Genomic DNA, 20,776 nt, shown 5'->3' on the forward strand with positions numbered 1-20,776 from the left:
AAAAACTATTTGTTTAAAAACAAAACTAGGTACAGGTATAGGATCGGTTATCTGGAAACCTGTTATCCAGAAAACTTCGAATTATGGAGAGGCAATCTCCCATATACTCCATTTTATCCAATGAATCCACATTTTAAAATGATTTTCTTTTTCTCTGTAATAATAAAAAACAGTACCTTGTACTTGATCCAAACGAAGTGGAAGCAAAAACCAGCCTATTTTGTTTAATGTTGAAATGATTTTCTAGTAGACGTAAGGGATAAAGGGCCCCCTACTGAAATGAATCAGATATGATTGATAAAGCAATGTGGAATTCTTCAGGCATACTCATTCCTTATGTGAGGCTGAGACTGTCTGTTTTAGGAAGGCTGTTACTGTAGGTCTTGCATTGTGAAGGACTATTTTGCTTCTTTAAGCCCTTCTCGCCCTAACCATGATGATTTTTTCTATTTATATGCTCATAAGTGCAAATATTATTAAATAAATGTACCCAGTAATGAAGCAGTATATTATTTTTTAATTAAACTATTCGTCCAAGATATATAGATTTGGAGTATTTGTTCTGTAGCCGAGGCCACTGTACAATAAAATAGTCAGCAAAGTAATAGAGAAGTCTTCCAGAGAGGGACAGAGTTTCCACACGACAAATGCTTTCTACATAGACAATGATTATTTTCTTTATGCCAAAGACCCCGAGAAGAAATGCAGAAAAACATGCAGGAACACATGTCCCGGGACCGTTACATAAGATCTAAAACAGAAAAAAAGACATATAAATAAAAACGCAAAATAACCCCAAAATGATTACTTTTTTTTTTTTCATCGCCACCATCTTGGTTGAGGTTTAGGCTTATGACCCCATCCATAGGAATTGTATATTTACAGACGTGTGCAAAAAAATACTGGGGATGCGCCTAATCCAGGATTTCTTTTTCAGCCTACACTAAGTGCCTACCCGAACCGAATCCTCTAAATCATATAATGTTGTCACATAAACAAGGAAGCAAAAAAATTTTTAACCATGTGTGCAGCACGGTTCTCTTTAGCCCTTCTTGTCCATAATCTTTCACAAAGTATTTAGCTGAATCCCGAATTAGTGGATTTGGTGCATCCCTAAAAAATATTTGAGTTTGACATTAACAAAAAACACTGCAACATAAACACCGTAGACTGTAAATTCTTGGATTGTTATACAGCTGTGTAATGTATTTGCTTTATGTGTGGTCAGGTAAAACTCTGAAAATCTTTAAATACCAAGATTTTAATTTTGTGCCATTGACTTGAATGGTTGATGCCACATATATACGTAGTGTAAAACAATGGTATAATTTATGTGCTCCTATATGAAAATGCTTGTGTTCTGCTGAAAAACTACTGGGTCCATGATGATAGAGCAAATAAAGTTTGTAAACAAGCTTTCTATGGAGTTCACATACATATGCATTCTATCTGTTCGATACACAGTATTTGAATTTGCTTGTACAATACTGTCTATATAACCATATCCATCAATCCTCTTCTAAAAGTGATTTTTTTTCATCTTTAGATGTTACAATTTATATGCTGTACTTTACTAGGACTTTCCACTATATTGTTCATGTTTTCTTTTCTCTTACCCAAAATGTAAAGCATGATTGCTTGGGCTTGCATAGCAAATAGAAAGCAGTTTTATTGCAATGTTTCATTACGTCTTTTATTTATATTCAAGTCTGTCATGCAACAAATCATTCCAAACTGGAAAGCTGTAGAAAATGCTTAATAATTCAAAAGCTACAAGCATAAAATATAAAGACGAATTCCAAAATGCCTTTGAATACAATTGATATAAGCAGGATCGATTTTTAGGAAGTGGCATACTTTTCCCCCTCACCAAAACACATACTCCTTTGTCTCACTTCTACTTGACCTGCGTGTGCCAAATTTTAAAGCACACCCATGAATATAACAACTTACTGTTCACCCCAAGTAGGTGCTCCCCTTCTCCAAAAAAATTTAGTAGCCTGGGATACTTTTAATTCTCCCAGGCACAATAGAATATCTATCTATCTATCTATCTCTCAATCTATAGATATATCTATATATCTATAGATATATCTATATATCTATAGATATATCTATATATCTATAGATATATCTATATATCTATAGATATATCTATATATCTATAGATATATCTATATATCTATAGATATAGATATATATTTCTTCAAAACTGGAGCACTCTTGTAATCAAAAAGCAGCTGCCTGGTTGCAGGATTCACAATGTTATGTAAACCAAATCTGTACAAGAACCGCACAAGTCCTGTGAGTGTGGTTCTTGTACAGATTTGAGAGATAGAGATAGATAGAGAGATATAGATATAGATATATATATATATATATATATACACACTAACTTTATTACATTTCATATGTACAGCAAGGAATCCTTGTGAGAATGAAAGCAACACTGATTAAACGTGTCCTGGACCAGTGCATTTTAAGAGGAGAATATAGGTAGAATTTATTTCTAACAATGGTGGTACTAAACAAATAATCACTCCAGTGAATCACCCAGCATGTGAAATTGCGAATACTGATTAAATCTTACAAAAAACATACATGGCTTCCTTTCTCTTTCAGAGATAATTCAGTCAACCTAATGCCCATTTGCTATAGCTGACAAACTGCAGCTGGAAAACTATAAACAAAAGGTTGCAGTAAACCATGAGAGGCAAGTCAAGTGTGCAAATATACATTTCATGCAAAAGCCATATTCAATGTGTAATTTTTTTTAATACTATGTTTGACATTTGCACTTTTTTTGCCTTAAAGAAGCCGGGAACAGAAATACACAGTTGGGTTTGTTACATATTATGCATATTTTCCTAACAAGGAACACATGTTTCAGCTCTGCCCCTCACATACTGTCTGCCAAGAGACATCCAAATATCCATATCTGTATAAGTAGCAATTGCTCTACATTCTATATAAGGAAAAGTACATATAATGGTGAGATCATCTTACATTCAAATATGTGCTCCCAAGAATTTGAATAGATTGTCCTCCACCTAAGCTGCTTAAAAATTGCTTCTAGTCTAGACAGTTTAGCAATAAAGTAATTCTATTGCTGCATAACTTTGGCGAACAAAAAAAACAACTTTTCAACATGACTTATTTTTGAATTTAAAATGATTATTAAAAATAATAATAATGTAAGGGAGGCATTAAATAAATCTAATATTTGTAGGGGGCTGGTCCATACAAAACTCCGCTGATGCATAAATTCAGAACCAACTTACAGACAACTACAATTCAGGTAGGCTACCATGGAAGGACTAGAGCCACTATATATAAAATACAAGTTAAAAGGCTATTGTGTAGAGCTCGCAGCTGTATTACAGTTAAAGGATGTGGGCTGCTCGCAAATTTAATACATTTAAGGATGGTGGACTGCTGGCTGGTCAGCACTAATGTTCTACTCATCTTCCACTAAGCATATTGCAAATGTACAACTATTGCCAACACTTACAGAAGAAGTCATTACTATAACTCAGTGGTTCCCAACCAGTGCATAAAAAGAAAAAAAATGTATTCGAAAGAACCTGTATAGAAAGTAGGGATGCACAAAATTAGGCCTTTCAACAATATTTCGGTTTGTCCAAACTGAATCTGAATCCTTAAAATCATGAGGAAATTGTATTTCTTTTCCGTGTACCTTTGTTTAACCTTTCCTTGCCCTATATTTTGCATATGCAAATTGGGGTTCTGATTCAGAAGGATTCAGTCAAATCAAACTGAAATATTTGACCGAATCCCAAAATAGTGGATTTGGTAGAAAGTTAAGCAATAAAAATTCTTGCTCCAAAATTATTTTGTTTTTTTGGATACTATTGCCTAAGAAACTAAAAAGAAATTACAATTTCAGGTTATAAAGAAAGGTTAAATATAAACATAAAACAAGAAAGGAACACAAATGCATGTTGTCTCAGAATATCAATACCTAAATCATACTATAAACTTAGTAACAGAGTAAGTTAGTAAGTTAGGTTGAAAAGAAGACACACGTCCATCAAGTTCAACCTTTTAACTTGCCTAACTTCCCCTTTAATATCTCAATCTAGCCGTGTATGCCTAGAACATCTAAAATTGCAGCAATGTATGGATTTTATACAGGTGGCTCCTAGAGTTAAACTATAAAAAAATCTGATAATGAAAAGCAATAATTGAATCAGTAAGCGCTCAATCACCATTGAAAAAAATAAACCTTGCCCAAACCCCTCAATAAAAATACACAAATTCTTAAATGACTACGTGCCTATTGGATTTGTTAATTAAAACAATTGACTTGGAATTTAGACTTGTAGGGGTCATTTTAAACCTTTTATCTGCATCAGTATTTAAAAATCAATTTTAAAAAGTAACAAAAAAAATGCATAACTGTTTCAGGACAACAGCTACACTTGTAATTTTTAAATAAAACACCATTGTCTGCTCCAGAACACTACTATGCTGGGAATGGCACAGTAGATAATTATTACCCACAAAACCGGAGATTGAGATTTTCCAAATGTCAGCACACATAACAAGTTGCCATTATCAATTCAGCTGCAACAACAACTAGATTTTTCCAGTGTGCTCTTTATGCCAACAAAGGTCTCAAACATCAGACGATAACTAGAATTTTATTTACTGGACCACTGTAAAAACATGAGAAAGACCAAAAGAAAGTCAGCCAGCTTTTCCCCTTGTTCAGAGAGAGGGTAAAATGACACAGGGCTTTCCACAGAGATAACCACACTGTTGTACAAAGAGCACATCATCTTAACTTTATCTGTCCAACTCTGTGACCTTGATTTGCCTGCACCAAAAAGAACTGAAAAATACCCAGAATGTATCTGGCTGATAAGTTAAATAATTTTGCAAGAACATCTATAACAGAAGGAGCTGTATACATAGTAACATAGTAAGTTAGGTTGAAAAAGAGACACATCCATCAAGTCTATATATAACCAGCCTAACTGTCAGATCCAGAGGAAGACAAAAAAAAACCCATCTGAAGCCTCCTGACTCCAAAATGGCAATCGTACTAGTCCCTGGATCAACTTGTACTATGAGCTATCTTTCATAACCCCGTATTCCCTCACTTGCTAAAAAGCCATCCAACCCCTTCTTAAAGCCATCTAATGAATCAGTCATCACAACTGATTCAGGGAGAGAATTCCACATCTTCACAGCTCTCACTGTTAAAAAAAAAAAAACCCTTCTGAATATTTTGCTGAAACTTCCCTTCTTCTAATCGGAATGGGTGCCCTCGTGTAAGCTGGAAAGACCTACTGGTAAATAAAGTATCAGAGATTATTATATGATCCCCTTATATATTTATACAGTTATATAACCCCTCAAGTGTCTGTTCTCCAAAGTTAACAACTCCAACTTGGCCAGTCTTTCCCCATGAGGCCGAGCAGAGATTATCCATACCTTTTACAAAAACTTAGTTGCCCAACTCTGGACTCGCTCTAATTCAATGATGTTCCGACTGAGCACTGGAGAACAAAACTCTATGGTGTATTCGAGATGGGGCCTAACCAGCTCTTTGTGCAGTGAATAATGCCCTCAGCCCCGCAAATCTATGCCCCTTTAAATACAGCTTAAGACCTTGTTTGCCCTTACGGCTGCTGACTGACATTGCTTGCTACAGCCAAGTTTATTATCTACAAGGACTTCAAGGTACTTTTCCATTATGGATTTGCCTAGTGCAGTCCCATTAAGGGTATAAGTGGCTTGGATATTTTTACATCCCAGGTGCATGACTTTACACTTATCAACATTGAATCTCATTTGCCACTTAGCTGCCCAGATTGCCAGTTTGTCAAGATCGTGTTGCAAGGATGCCACATCCTGGATGGAATTAATAGGACTGCATATTTTTGTGTCATCTGCAAACACTGATACATTACTTACAAAACCCTCCCATAAATCATTTATGAACGAGTTCATTAAAAAAAGTGAACCCAATACCGAAATACTGCTATAGGAGGAGTAAGGGACCTGGGCACAAGACTATAAGCAGCAATGGGAAGAGACCGCTGTGTTGGCTATCTAACCTGTGTCTTTACTTCTTTTTTCCAGCCTGCCCCTATAGTTACAGAGCAACAGTACATTATATTTGAATTACTTTGATACACTTTCAGTTTATGGTGTTATTGCTCCTTTAAAACCAGCTGAGTCAGAGGTACCATAAAGTGAGGAGTCGAAGGATTTATGTACCGACTCCACAGCCCTGGCAAAATCTGTAGGAATAGCAACGGCAAGAACATAAGGACCAATTTTCATTGAACCTGCCTAGCTGACTCACAGACTAAAGTGAATTGCAAGTTTGTACATCTATTGGCCCTGGGTTTTCCAGGTCCCTGTTATCCAGAATGCTTGGGACTTGGGATTTTCTGGATATAGTTTATTTCAGTAATTTAGATCTTCAACCCCAAGTCTGCTAAAAATAATTTAAACATTAATTAAACCCAATAGAATTGATTTGCCTAATTATATCTAAGTTGGGTTCAAGTACAAGGTATTGTCTTATTATTACAAAGAAAAAGTAAATTTTTAAAAAATTTTAATTATTTGATTAAAATAGATTCTATGGGAGATGGCCTTCCCATAATGCAGAGCTCAAAAATTACAAGTCTGCGTATGGGCAACACAAGCATACTGTACATTACAACTCCCATTAGAGCCAGAGTTTGAGAGGTTTGGGACAATAACCATCGTGGTGTGTCTCGCTCTGCTAATATATATATATATATATATATATATATATTATATATATATATTATATAAAGCTTAACTAAAGAAGTAGCTAGAAATGTTGTACATTATGTTTTGTGCTTCTGTACCAGCCCAAGGCAACCACAGCCCTTTAGCAGGGAAGATCTGTATCTTCAAAGATGCCCCAATAGCTCCCCATCTTCTTTTCTGCTGTTTCACTGCACATGCTCTGTGCTGCTGTAATTTACTGAGTTTAGGGACCCACTAACAATATACAGTACACAAATAATATAAATGTCACAATATATTATAGACCAACCTCATTTTCTTCTTGATACTTTGTGTTGACATTTAAAAGAGAATTCAGCAGTAAAGTAAAAAAAACCCTACCCCCCAACCCTACATAGTTTGAAGTCCTGGATTATTGCTGCAATTGAAAAGCTGAAACTTTATGTTGGTGCAATAAGTTCTTTATATAAAACATGGCATTTTTAGCCATAGTCATTTTAAGCCTTTAGTTCTCCTTTAAGTCCCTACAAGTGTGATTATCCTAGGATTCATTTTCTTTGCCAGCACTAAACATGCAGCTTATGTAACTATTTCCTAATTGTGGCTTTATACACACACACACACACACACACTGGTTTCTTTTGTTACTTGTTTTGCAAGTGTAGTATCTCTATACACTTCTTCCATTTATGTACTCTGCTTTGCTTTCATTAGTGTCATTGCATTAGATATGGCTTGTCAAACACAAATAACATGGGAGTTAGATTTGTAATACAGTGAGGCCTATACATTCTTTATAGATGTCCTAACACCTAAGTTGGTCAAATTTTCAATTAATATAGGTGTCTTTTCTGAATACAGAAGAGCCTTACAATAAATGCAGCATGCAAATTTGAAGCACGTACAGAAACCACCATACATACCAAATCTGGCTGTAGACGAGCAGTTAATGGAAAGGAATAGAACAAGGACTGTAATGTGGTCAAGAAAGAGGAGCTCCAAGACTGTCTGACTTCACGACTCCTTGGAATTCGATGAATTGAATACTGTAATGATATATATTTTTATAAAAGTAGCAAGGAAGAAAAAAAAAATCTCAAAGTATTTTAATTGTACCTGTTTTGCATTTACATGACACAAGTTTATATCTTCATACAGGTTATGAGCAAGCTTAAAGAAGTTTGTGTGATTTTTGCTGTAACTACTTTGTACCTTGCACAACTACTATTTGGGAGTCAGATACGGTGCAATTAGTCCACACATGCAGAGGTGCAGTAAACCAAACTACACTGCTCACCAAGTAAAGCGCCAAAATGTGAGAGTATACATTTCAACTAGGAAAGTCACTCTGTGTGCTTGCATCTGGGCCGTCACAATGGCTCCAGGGGTCAAAGTAAAATGGCAATAGTGGGAAAAGTGCAAATTTTCGGCCTGTGTTTATCTTCAGTCTGAGAGTAAGCCCCATGTGGCATTCGTTTTGGAAATCATTAAGCCTTGATGATGTAAATAATATTCATGCAGACGTGTCAGTGTGCCAGAATGTGCAGCACTATGACACAATAGTAATAATTCTGCCTTGCGGCACTGGGATTCTAGTTTTGACTCTGGTCGGGGCACTATTGCACAGCGACTGCCTGTACTCTTGCTTAGGTCAGACAGCACTGTAACTAAACTAAAAGAGCAGTATATTTTTCATTGTGAAAAAGGATATATATTTTCAAAATAAAATGAAAATCCATAAACAAAATTTATTGAAGCTGAAAGGGATGGTAGAGGCCGTTATTAAAAAATTAATAAGTGATGGTGTTTCTAATATACACAATAAATAAAGAGATAATAAGAATAAGTGCTCCCTATATTAGGGCCACTTGTGGGAGATAGAATCATAAGAACATTTATTAATTTCTTTAATACTCATTCACATTTTGGGAAACACCTTTACATATGAAATTTCACATGTGACATGGAGTATGCAGCTTCCATACTCGCATGTCCTTGTGGGATGGCCTACATAAGGAGAACAGCTCAGCCCATTTGTGTTAGGAACAGTCAGTACAAATTGACTAATCATAAGCAGGTGACAGTTAGCAGTAGTCACACATTTTCAGATTGCCAGGCATACAGGTGCTTCCCTTTCTTGTCTTGGGAGTCTATTGCCCCCACATCCAGAAAAGGAAGAAGTTTTGAAGGCATACTCAACAGTCAACTTACATCATATATATTAGAACCCCCTATTTTAAACCACCATTTTTGAGAACAGAAAAAATGGTGTAAATCTAGTAAATTGTAAAATCAAGAAAATATATTATAAATTATACATAAATATTATTTAAATGGTGTAAGGTGAGGGAAAACTTAAAACCGGGAGATGTTAAATTGCGGTTTCACTGTATATGTAATCCTTTTTATTTGGTTGCCTTGTTTTAGCAAGCATGCAAATGAAATGTGTGCCAGAAACAAGAAAATATAGATTAAAACAGCACACAGCAAACCTGCATGTTTTGGGCCAGACCGCACATCACTAGCCACTACAACTTTTTTGCTACTGAACTGTTGTAGATCCTAAACATTTCCACTTTTTACACAATTCCATCACATTTTAGTAGAGCAAAATCTGACAAACTTACCTGTTCAAAAGGAGGTATCCAATGGTGCCATGAGGAAAGTCAGAAAGTATGACCCATTTTACCATTGTTTGTGGTTATAGATGACATGGTTGTGTGCTTAATATTATTATACTGTATCAGCAATAGATCTGGCACATTGACCATCACCAATAAAAGTATATGGATAATTTAGACCATATCATTTAGCTACATATTTGTGTTGAATGAACTGGGCTACAATGGTTGTTCTGAGGAGTAAGCATCACCCAGGACTTCAATCAAAATCTGCTTTCTAGTAAATTCTTTAAAAACAATGCATCTTTCAGGTATGGGAATATCCCTCTGCAAATCAGCCTGCAAAAACAATACTTTCTTTTTTTTTAACAGGTGTTCTTTTTATTGAATTTTCAAAAAAACGGGGGGGGGAATACAGAAAGGAAGGGAAGGGGGAACAGATACAAGAAAGCAGAAAATAAAATAATAATACAGCAGCAGTCATGACATCACAATCCGTCAAAGTACAGCAATATAAGGACCACACAGTTATGGCAAAGTTAACATATGTGTCTCCATCCAGACACCCCATATCCTATCAAATTTGTCGGGTTGCCCTCTAGCCTCGTAGGTCAACTTTATCAGAGGCAGCATCTTATTAACATAAGCAAACCAGATCGCTTTCTTGGGTGGAGCAGGGGCCATCCAATGCAGTACAAGTACCTTTTTAGCATAAAATAGCAATGTCCTCACCAGAACCCTGGTATTACTGGCCGGTATCATATCGTCTAACAGACCCAGGAGGCAAATTTCCGGTGATTTCAGAGGGGGTAACTGCAGCGTATCAACAATATAGCCTACCACCTTAGCCCAGTATCTAGCTATTATAGGGCACGTCCAGATCATATGCCAGAGAGAGCCATCACTATCCCCACACCTTTTACACAATGGAAGGGGTATTTTCCCCATTCGATGAAGTCTATTCGGGGTCAAGTAAATCCTCATTAAAAATTTGTACTGAATAAGTCTGTCCCTGGTGCTTATTAGGAATTGGTAGAGCCTATCCGTTACTTCCTCCCAGTGCTCTTCAGTTAAACTGGGGATATCAGCCTGCCACTGACTAAAAAGGGAGCGGAAAGGGGGGGACCTGGAGGATTGCAGACAGGCATAGAGCCTGGAAACCATTTTAACTGGGTCCTCCTTCCTCAGTTGGACCAAAAGGGAAGGATCCCCCAAGACCAACTCCCCAGACCCGAATTGTGCCCTAAACATATGCCTCAGCTGTAAATAACGGTACATAGGGAGGTCTGGAACGCCCAACTGATCCCTCAACGGGACCATATCCATGAATCTCCCATTACACACAATATCCCCCAGGTATTTGACATTATGCTGGGCCCAGAACCACATGGCCTCTGATGGAAGGAAGTGCTGGAGGTGTGAATTCCTCCAGAGAGGCAGCCGTGGAGACAGGATAGGGGATGGCATTTTGAGTGTTCTCAGAGCAACTAACCAAGCCGCACGGGGGGCTACCATGCAAGGGGGCAGTGCAGGCGAGTCCCTTGGTTTCCTGAGGATGCAATTACGAAGGGCTTCCAGGGATCCCACTAGACGGGCCTGTAGAGGTACATTAGGATTACTCAAATCCTGCGTTAACCACCAGTTAATATAACTAAGCTGACTAGCAATATAATAGTCATGAAAACTAGGGAGATTCAATCCTCCATTCATTGACGTGGCCATCAACTTGAGTGACGAGATTCTAGGAGCTTTGTTACACCAGAGAAAGGGGGTAATCAGAGCCTGTATGGCCTTACAGGTTTGCTTGGGTATAACCGTTGGGGAGTTATGAAATAGATATAAGTACTTGGGTAGATAGACCATTTTCACAATATTGATCCTGCCCCAGAGTGTCAAAGGGAGATTACCCCAAGCCTGTAACACCGTGGCTAGCTGATGATTAATGGGAGAAATGTTCAAGGGCACAAATTGTTCTGGATCCAGATGGATGGTGATCCCCAAATATTTAAATGAATCAACCCACTTGAGGCGGGAGTCAGCCGCTAGCTGGGGGTCTAAACCCGGGTCCAGTGGAAAGATCACAGACTTAGTCCAATTGATACGGAGGCCGGCATAGATTGTAAATCGGGCAAAGATGTTTAACACTTCCGTTAGAGAGGGACCAGGGTCTGCCAAATAAATTAATACATCGTCCGCATATAGTGAGATTCTTTCCTCTATGCGGCCATACTTAAGACCAATGAGATTAGCGGAAATGCGAAATTGAGTGGCCAGTGGCTCTATCGCCAAAGCAAACAGGAGGGGCGACAGGGGGCAGCCCTGTCGCGTCCCCCTGCCCAGAGGAAAGGACGGAGTGACAAAGCCATTCACTAAGACCTGAGCCGTGGGATGACTGTAAAGCAACTTGATCCACTTAATAAATTGTTTACCAAAACCAAAGGACTCCAACACAGCCCACAAGTATGGCCATTCAATAGAATCAAATGCCTTTTCGGAATCTAAAGAAACTACCACTCTGGAGCCCAGGTTGTCATGAGGGACCTGCAAATTATAATAGAGCCGTCTTAAATTAACATCTGTGGACCTCTTGGGCATAAAACCGGTCTGGTCAGGCTCAATTAACTGAGTAATAACCTGTTGCAATCTGACCGCCAGCACCTTCGCCAGGATTTTGGCATCTACATTTATTAGAGAAATGGGACGGTATGAACCGCATTGCTCCGGATCTTTCCCTTCCTTATGGATCAAAACAATAAGCGCATTAGCAAAGGAGGGTGGGAGTTCACTGGCTTGGTTGGCCTGATTCAGAATTTCACAGAGTGTGGCCGGTGTTTTCTCCCCCAAGGTACGGTACCACTCCAGGGGTAGCCCATCTGGACCCGGGGCCTTGGCTGGAGTCATAGAGGCTATAGCTTCGCGGATTTCACCTGGTGTAATAGGACTATCAAGTAACGCTACATGTGAAGGGTGTAAAGTAGGCAGGGGAATATCCAATAAAAATTCTGTTAGCTGGGCCTCAGTATAAGACACCCGGGAACAATATAGATTGGCAAAGTACTCAGCAAACACGTCTGCTACTTCACGTGGATCTGTTATCGGATGCCCGGTAGCAGACATTACCCTGTGAATGATTGTTTGTGGATTAGTAACTCTGGATAGATAGGCTAACAGTTTGCCCGACTTGTCACCTTGCTCAAACCCCCTCTGGGAAGCATATAGTAGCTTTTTCTGGGTAACAGCTGTCATTTTACATTGCAGTCTAGTGTGGGCCTGCATCAAGCCCTCATGTAGGTCAGGGGAGGGGGCCTCAACATACGCTAATTCCGCCGCCTCCAACTCCCAAGATGCCTGCTGAACCTCCCGTTTGGCCTCAGTCCTCACTCTACTAATGGATTGAATCAGGGCACCCCTCGAGACCGCCTTAAACGCATCCCATAGCATAGAAGGGGAGGCTGAGCCCTGGTTTTCATCCCAATAAGTTTCTGCCGTCTCGCAAACTTTCTCCGCCACCTCTTTGTGCGTGAGCCACAAGGGGCTGAGCCTCCACCTCCTATCCCCGGACCCTGCATAAGGTTGTATAGTGACAATTAAGGGAGAATGGTCGGAAAGGGACCTAGCACCATACTGAATGTGCCCAATTTTGTTAGCCATCTCAGAAGACATCAGGGCCATATCTATTCTCGAAAGAGTTTGGTGCGAGGCGGAGTGACAGGAAAAAACTTTAGTCCCAGGATGCCTGGCCCTCCAGACGTCCTGAAGCCCCATTGAGTCCGACCAGGCCTTCAATTTAGTTGGTTTAGTATCAGCTGAATTAAGCCTATCCAACACAGGGGTCATGCCGCTATTGAAATCACCCACCCAGCACTGAGGGACCAATGGAAGAGCCGCCACCCTCCGCATTACCGTATCCAGAAGTTCCGTTGTGAAGGGAGGGGGTACATATAGATTGATCAATATAAATTCAAAGGAGTAGATAGTACAGTGCATGACAAGATATCTACCACAGTGGTCCACATGAATGTGATGAAGCGAAAAATGAAGGCCCTTCCTGACTAAAATGGAGACCCCTCTCGCATGAGTGGAAAAGGTAGCGTGGTACGCCTGAGCGACCCACGCCCTTTTCAGCGATAGGACTTTTTGGCCCGTTAAGTGGGTTTCCTGGAGGCATACAATCGCCGGGGACCATTGCTTCAATGCATTGAATAGGAGTGCCCTCTTAATTTTATCATTAAGGCCTCTGATATTCCATGAAACCAAAGTAACCTTAGCCATAGTCAAATAGAAGAATGCTACTGTATGTCAAGACCTCGCTGCTGCACGAGTAAGTAAGAGGGTGGGGGCGAAAGGGGGAAAAACCTGGGGAAGACCCACAACACCCTAGCCCGCCCTGCCCACCCTGAAAACTGGGGTGGGCCTCGACCCCTAACAAAACCTCAATAGCCAGCGCCAGGGACATGGCGACTATAGCATAAACACTATGTAGTTAAACAAAATACTCAACATAAGCACGGGCCCCCAGTCCTCCGGGTTTTGGTGAGTGTCCCCACAGAAAAATAGATGGTACCAATGAGAGACTGTCCAGTAAAGACATGAGTGGTGGTCAGTACATAGGAACACTGCTTGGCTCACCACGGGAGGAGGGTATATACTCACGAACCCAAGGCCACAAGTCCGCATCTGAAGAGTGGACAGAAGCCCCCAAGGGTAGGTACACCCCAAGGGGTGAGCAGGATGCAGGAGGGCCTTATCGCCGTTCCAGCCAGTCCATGGCCTCCTGTGGCGTCACAAAAAATCTGGTGTTGTTGCCGTCCACCACTCGCAGCTTGGCTGGGAAAATCGTAGAATAGAGAATGCCTTTATCCCTGAGCCTCTTCCGGACCTCTGCATATTTGGCTCTTTGCCGCTGGACTTCCATAGTATAATCCGGATAGATCATAATCTTGGCATCTCCGACGTGGAGGTCCTCTTTAGTGCGCATCAGCCGCAAGATGGCGTCGCGATCCCTGTAATTAAGGATCTTGGCAATCATGGTGCGCGGGGGAGCCCCCGGGGGCGGTTGCCGCGATGGAATACGATGGGCCCGCTCAACCAGGAACATCTGAGATAGTTGGGCAGCCCCCAGGTGGTCCCTGAGGAGGTTTTCCAGGTACAGTTCAGGAGTGGCTCCCTCCTGTTTCTCGGGTATGCCGACAACGCGTATATTATTGCGTCGCTGCCTCCCCTCGAGGTCGTCGGCCCGCGTCTTACATAGCTGCAGCTGGTTCTGGAGATCAGCAATTGCGCGTGGGACCTCTCTGGTAACGTCCTCTAGGTCCGAAATCCGGCGCTCTGACTCCGCCGTGCGCTCCCTCAAATTTTGGAGATCTTGGCGGAGCAGCGCCAAGTCAATCTTCACCTCCTCCACCCTAGTATCAATCTTTACCTCCACTGCTGTCCGAGTATCCCGAATCGCCTGTAGGACCTCCTGGAGTGTCGGTTCTGGTCGCTCAGGAGGCTCAGGTCCGGCCGGATCAGGAGGGGGTGGAGGTGGCGGGTCAGTCCTACACAAGCGGGCGCCATCTTGGTTCTGATGCCGCACATATTTATCCAGCTTGCTGGTCGTTGCTTCGGCTGACTTCTTAACGCCTCCCATCTAGTGGCATCAGGGGGCACTCGGCCACCCACAGGGAAAATTTTGTAGCCCGTGGGGGCACAGGATCAGCTGTGACGGAGCAACTGCACCGGAGCTCTGAGCAGACGCGTCTCTCTACATCGGCAGTTAGGCCACGCCCCCCAAAAACAATACTTTCTAAATAGAGAACTGGTTGGTAAAATGCTGCTGTAAAAATGTGCAATTACAACTAGGCCGTAACGCATGATGATGATGAAAATAGGCATTTGAAGGCATATGTGTACAGAAAGTCTAAATGTGAAGGCAGTGCACCACCGTGTGTTAAACTTTGGAAATCAAGACTGTTTATAAATATAATATATGGGACATGATATCCAGAATGTTTGGGACCTAGGGTTTTCCGGATAAGGGATCTTTCCATAGTTTGGATCTTCATACCTTAAAGAGATACTGACACCAGAAATGTAACTCTTTTTTACATCTATCATAATATTGCCTTTGAAAGCAACTTATAACCGGCATGAAGTATTTGCACAATGCTTTTACATTATCTGTCTGATGCCCCATGTTTCTGTATGGGGGGGGGATATTTGTGCAGCAGGAGTCCTTCAGCATTAGAAACTTTAACTGACAGGCTGAGATGGGACAGTCGGGTTGGCAAAACAGTCAGGTTTAGGAACGTCAACTAACAATTAAAACTTACAAAAACAAATGATCAACATGACCTATAGGTAACTTTTAATGTACATTCATATTTTAAAAAGTAGTTTTTTAGTGTATCACTTTAAGGGGCTGATTCACTAAGCTCGAGTGAAGGATTCGAATGAAAAATACTTCGAATTTCGAAGTATTTTTTGGGTACTTCGACCATCGAATTGGTTAAATTCGTTCGAATTCGAACGAAATCGAACGAATCGAACGAAAAATCGTTCGACTATTCGACCATTCGATAGTCGAAGTACTTCCCCTTTAAAAAAAACTTCGACCCCCTACTTCGGCAGCTAAAAGCTACCGAAGTCAATGTTAGCCTATGGGGAAGGTCCCCATAGGCTTGCCTGTGATTTTTTGATCGAAGGATTTTCCTTCGATCGTTGGATTAAAATCCTTCGAATCGTTCGATTCGAAGGATTTAATCGTTCGATCGAACGGAAAATCCTTCGATCGATCGATCGCAGGATTAGCGCTAAATCCTTCGACTTCGATATTCAAAGTCGAAGGATTTCAATCCGAGGGTCGAATTTCGAAGTATTTTTAACTTCGAAATTCGACCCTTAGTGAATCGGCCCCTAAGTCTACTAGAAAATCACGTAGACATTTAATAAACCCAATAGGCTGGTTTTGCTTCCAATAAGGATTAATTATATCAAGTACAAGGTACAATTTTAGTATAACAGCGAAAATGGAAATTATTTTTAAAAATTTGGATTATTTGGATAATATGAAGTCTATGGGAGATGGACTTGCCGTAATTCGGAGCTTTTCTGGATAACAGGTTTCCGGATAACTGATCCCATACCTGTATAGCAATTTCATTCATATATTATAAATTGTTTAGTTTTTCATGTAAATGTGAAGGACACACAACAATGAATATCACATCCCTATATCAATAACTACTACAGACAATAGAATAAATGTAAAAAGTAAACTAAATAAATAAACAAGTGTTTAAATAAGTGTTTTAGTGGAAAAGATTTGACAGAGGATTTCAGATGGGGAAGAGATCAGCACCCAAGGTAACTAAGCGATAATGCAGATAATACAGACAGTCGGACCACGGACCGCATCAACAAACAGATGTGGTCCTCGATCCGACAGGATTTTTAAACCTGCCCATCGGATTTTTCCAACATAAGAGTTTTGCATTGTTACTTGGCAGAAATACGATAGTGAAAACTGTAGAAATAATTACAGAACATAATAGCAGGGTAACTCATGTTGCAAATGCATGATATTAGCAGTATAAAACTGCTAATATCTTGAAAACTAAAAAAACCAATTGCAGATGTGCTCGGACGAGCACTCTACCCACAAAACAGCTTAATGTAAAATGTTGAGTTCCCATTTCACAGCCAAAAGGCATAAATTAATAGAAACTGTAAAGGTTGCACCAGGTACAACCTTAACCATAATCATCTTAAGACTTAAACAGATAAAACTTGTCATTAAAGAAGAACTAACTCCCCCCCCTAAACTTCCAGGCATTGCCCCCTCCTCAGCAATGTGCTTTAGTGTATAAAAAAAAAAAAAAAACCTGTAAAAAAAAAAAGGGAATCGGAGCTCCCGGTCGACATCTTCCGGCTCTTTGTATAGTCTTCGGGTCTCAACGCTGATTTGCGCATGCTCAGTTGAAGCTGATTCCTGATTTGGCCCAACTGCACATGCTTCTGCAGGCTTTGAGTTGACGAAGAGACCCCAAGACTATACGATGAGCCCGAAAAATGGTGACCAGGAACTCCGCTGTTACTCTCTGTGTTTAAGGGTCAGAATTTTTTAAAGGGTTTTTTAACACTAAAGCACATCGCAGTGAGGGAGAGGGGAGCAATGCCGGGAAGTTTAGGGGGGCTTTTAGTGTGGGGGGGTTTAATTATCCTTTAAGCTACACTTTCCAGCTTCCCTTAACAGCCTTGATTTGCCAAGCAGCACAGGAATAAACAACTGCAAGACAAAAACAGAACCTGTACAGTTCCTGTAACAGTCTACATATTGAATACAATAGGTCACATGCATGATGATTAGCATTCCTGCAAATGAAGTTACATATTGACAAAACTTCAAATGAAACAAAATACAGGTCAAGCTGGAATGCAATGAGTGCATGACCTAGCTGTCATTCTAAAACCGACTGCTAAAGTACTAATCTATAATGATTCCAAGAAAGTTAAACAAAAAAGTATGCAAAACATAGTTTTCAGCCCAAGAATGTTGTTTTGAACATACAAAAAGACAAAGTGGTTTGGTCAAAGTTTGTGTCTTCCTGAAGATAAATGTTTGCCATCTCTCAAATCAGTTTCACATTTGCTAAGGAGAATTGTGCATTGCACGAATCTGGAATTGGATCTGTGTTCTGGGTCTACTTTTTATACAGAGATAGTGATTTCCATGCAAAACGTAGCTTCTAGCGACATCCTAAGCTGCATGCCATTGGCTGGATCTTGTAAGAACATTAAAGACCGTAGCAGCTTATTTATATGCAACTTACTGCTTTAAGAGCAAATCAGTATACTTTGTAGAACCTCAATTTATATTACATTGTTGAAAGCAAAGAAGAAGTCAAGCAGCTTAACTGAGGTTGGGGGGGGGGGGAATATGGCAATAAAGTTAAACATTTTTGTTCAAATGAAATCTGCCCGCTCGCTGATTCAAAGGAAAGTGAAAAAAAATGCTATTTTAAGTCTTCTCCAATTTACCCTAAGGGTTACATAATTCTGTCCATCTGTATTCCAAGACGGCAGTTAATTACATTAACCCTATATTTACTCACATACCAAAAAGGCATCCAAACTCTTTCCTGAAGTTATCTATTGTATCTGCCGGTACAACCGCTTTGGGGTGAAAACTTCACAGATCTCATTGTAAAACTATATTTTTGCACCTTAAAGTGGAACCTCCTTTCTTCTAATCTCAGTGGATATGTAAATATGTAAAGGGTACCTGCCACAAAAAATGTATTTCCTCCACCGGAGATGCGGGCTTACAGAGCCCATACTATTCCCCTATACAAAGCATCTTTCTATGAAAGGCCCCCTATTAAGCTCTATAGACTCATTCAGGCAGCCATGTTGGGGCAAATGCATGCACAGGATTGAGTGGGTAAGCTTGTTTATTATGCACATGCATGCAACACAGATTGGTCAAGTGAATGCCCTGATCTATGTCACACACACATGCACAGAATGGGCAATCCGGTGTTATTATGCACATAAATGTGCCCTAACATGTCCACCCGTACAGGAAGCTCCCAGGTTCATTTCTCCAGACCAAGTACTTACTTTCGATTTTGAAATCCCAGAGGTGCGTATATTTTCAAACAAATGGATTTTGTCTTCACTCATTTTGTCTGTTTCAGCGAGGACATAATGTGTTGGGGAGTAGGATTTGGATAGGCTGCTCAGCAACCTCAATATTTCAGTCGTGTGTCCACCTGAAAAATAAAAGGCATTAAAGTAAAAAAAAAAAAAAATAGACAATATTTTATGGTGCCTAAGTGAAGAGCAGAATTCGAATATCACAGGATCCTTGAAAAAAAATAACATCTGTAGTTTGCTACCCAGAAATGTTATAGTCAATCAGAAATAATGGTAAAAAATAAATACATATTTATCAGCATTGACTGTTTTTTCTTAGGTTTCTATTTTCTCTGCTATGCATCACAGAATACACTGACAGGTTTGTATACCATGCACAGGCCATGATGATCAGATGCTATGCACTTTAAGGGGTTTTATTTTTATTTTTTTACAAAGACTTAAAAATTATTCCAATTTTTTCAAACAAAGTCAACCTAACTCCCATCCATAAATTTACCTAATTTATCCAAAAATCAGTGCAAAAACAGTTGTGACAAATTCGAATTGTACAACTTTTTCAATTTGGCACCTAAAAAAAACTCGGATTATTTAACGAAAACCAAACCCGAAACTTTCAACAACCATTAAGGCAAAAAAAAAAAAACATGATGCAATTGTTAAACATGTTCCAATTGTTAAAGGGACCATCTGCCATCGAGTTTTTAGCTGAAGTATTTTTGGATTCGAATTTTCCGCAGCTTGAGAGCATAACAAATCTTCCTTCATTTTCCTCTAAAAATTTGAGATTTTCCCCATTTAAAAACTCAATTGAGAGACTGTTAATTATTATTCTTTTTCTTTACTACAATCTTCTATTGTGATTTCAAAACGATTGCCTAGTTGCTAGGGTAATTAATTCCTAGCAACCAGAAAGTTTAAATTCCAAGTGTGAGAGGTGCAAAAATGTAAATAATACAACAAAAAAAACTCTATTCCATACCATAAACTTCAATTATAACGTAAAGTACCACTTTAAAAAGCCACTTTCACAATACCTCACCCCTTACTTTATACTAATGCTAAATGTGTTGGGTTCACATGTTTTGGACATAAGGGCAGCTCAGTCTGAGGTATGGGAATTAAACAAAATTCAGACAGCCACTCAAAATAACAGCGTGAATTACCTTAGCACTCACCTGAACCAGCAACTACCATCAGGCTGACACAACCTTTCCTACCAGGTCTGCACTCAAGACCCTGCCGCAAAACTAGCCATATCCGCAATGCCAAAAGCAGGGCTAACAAACAGACCACAGCAACCACTAACCACAAAAGCTCCATCCAAACGAGCAAAGTTACATGCAGTTCCCAATACAGCTACTCTTCCCAGCCTTACTTCCGCCACGTCACGCCAACAGCGTCTCACTATAGCAACGTCGCAGCATCCCTATTGGCTGGGACTTCATAATAGAGCAGCTTTGACCACGTGACTAGAAGTGACTTTTGATGGCGCCGGGGGGGTCGCTGGCAGGCACATAGGTTATTGCTGTTCTGCATTCTCCCCATGCTTTACCTTTAGTTGCTTCAGTCTGCTATAATATAATACACACTGGAGACTTGAAATAAATGCACTATGCACGTGTCCATATCTTTATAAAATGGTATTGTTCTCCAGAAAGCAGCTATAGCCTAATGCACAATGGAATGATTGCAGTGTCGGACTGGGACACCAGGGGCCCACCCAAAAACCTTAGACCAGGGGCCCACCATAAAACCTT

At 40.0% G+C, this 20,776-nt stretch overlaps 1 protein-coding gene across 1 annotated transcript; it reads right to left on the bottom strand.

The window, feature by feature from the left end:
• Positions 1-497: 497 nt before the first annotated feature.
• On the bottom strand, positions 498-20,508 carry alg14.S (ALG14, UDP-N-acetylglucosaminyltransferase subunit S homeolog). The gene is made up of 4 exons (XM_018260994.1): positions 20,195-20,508; positions 18,981-19,132; positions 7,680-7,802; positions 498-751 (listed from the first exon to the last, which is right to left on the bottom strand). The coding sequence occupies exons 1-4, from the start codon at positions 20,337-20,339 to the stop codon at positions 521-523; spliced, it is 651 nt and encodes a 216-aa protein (XP_018116483.1). The 5' UTR covers positions 20,340-20,508; the 3' UTR covers positions 498-520.
• Between the last annotated feature and the right edge of the window lie 268 nt (positions 20,509-20,776).

Source organism: Xenopus laevis, chromosome 4S, assembly GCF_017654675.1.
Source record: "Xenopus laevis strain J_2021 chromosome 4S, Xenopus_laevis_v10.1, whole genome shotgun sequence".
In the NCBI taxonomy this organism is placed as follows: Eukaryota; Metazoa; Chordata; class Amphibia; order Anura; family Pipidae; genus Xenopus; species Xenopus laevis.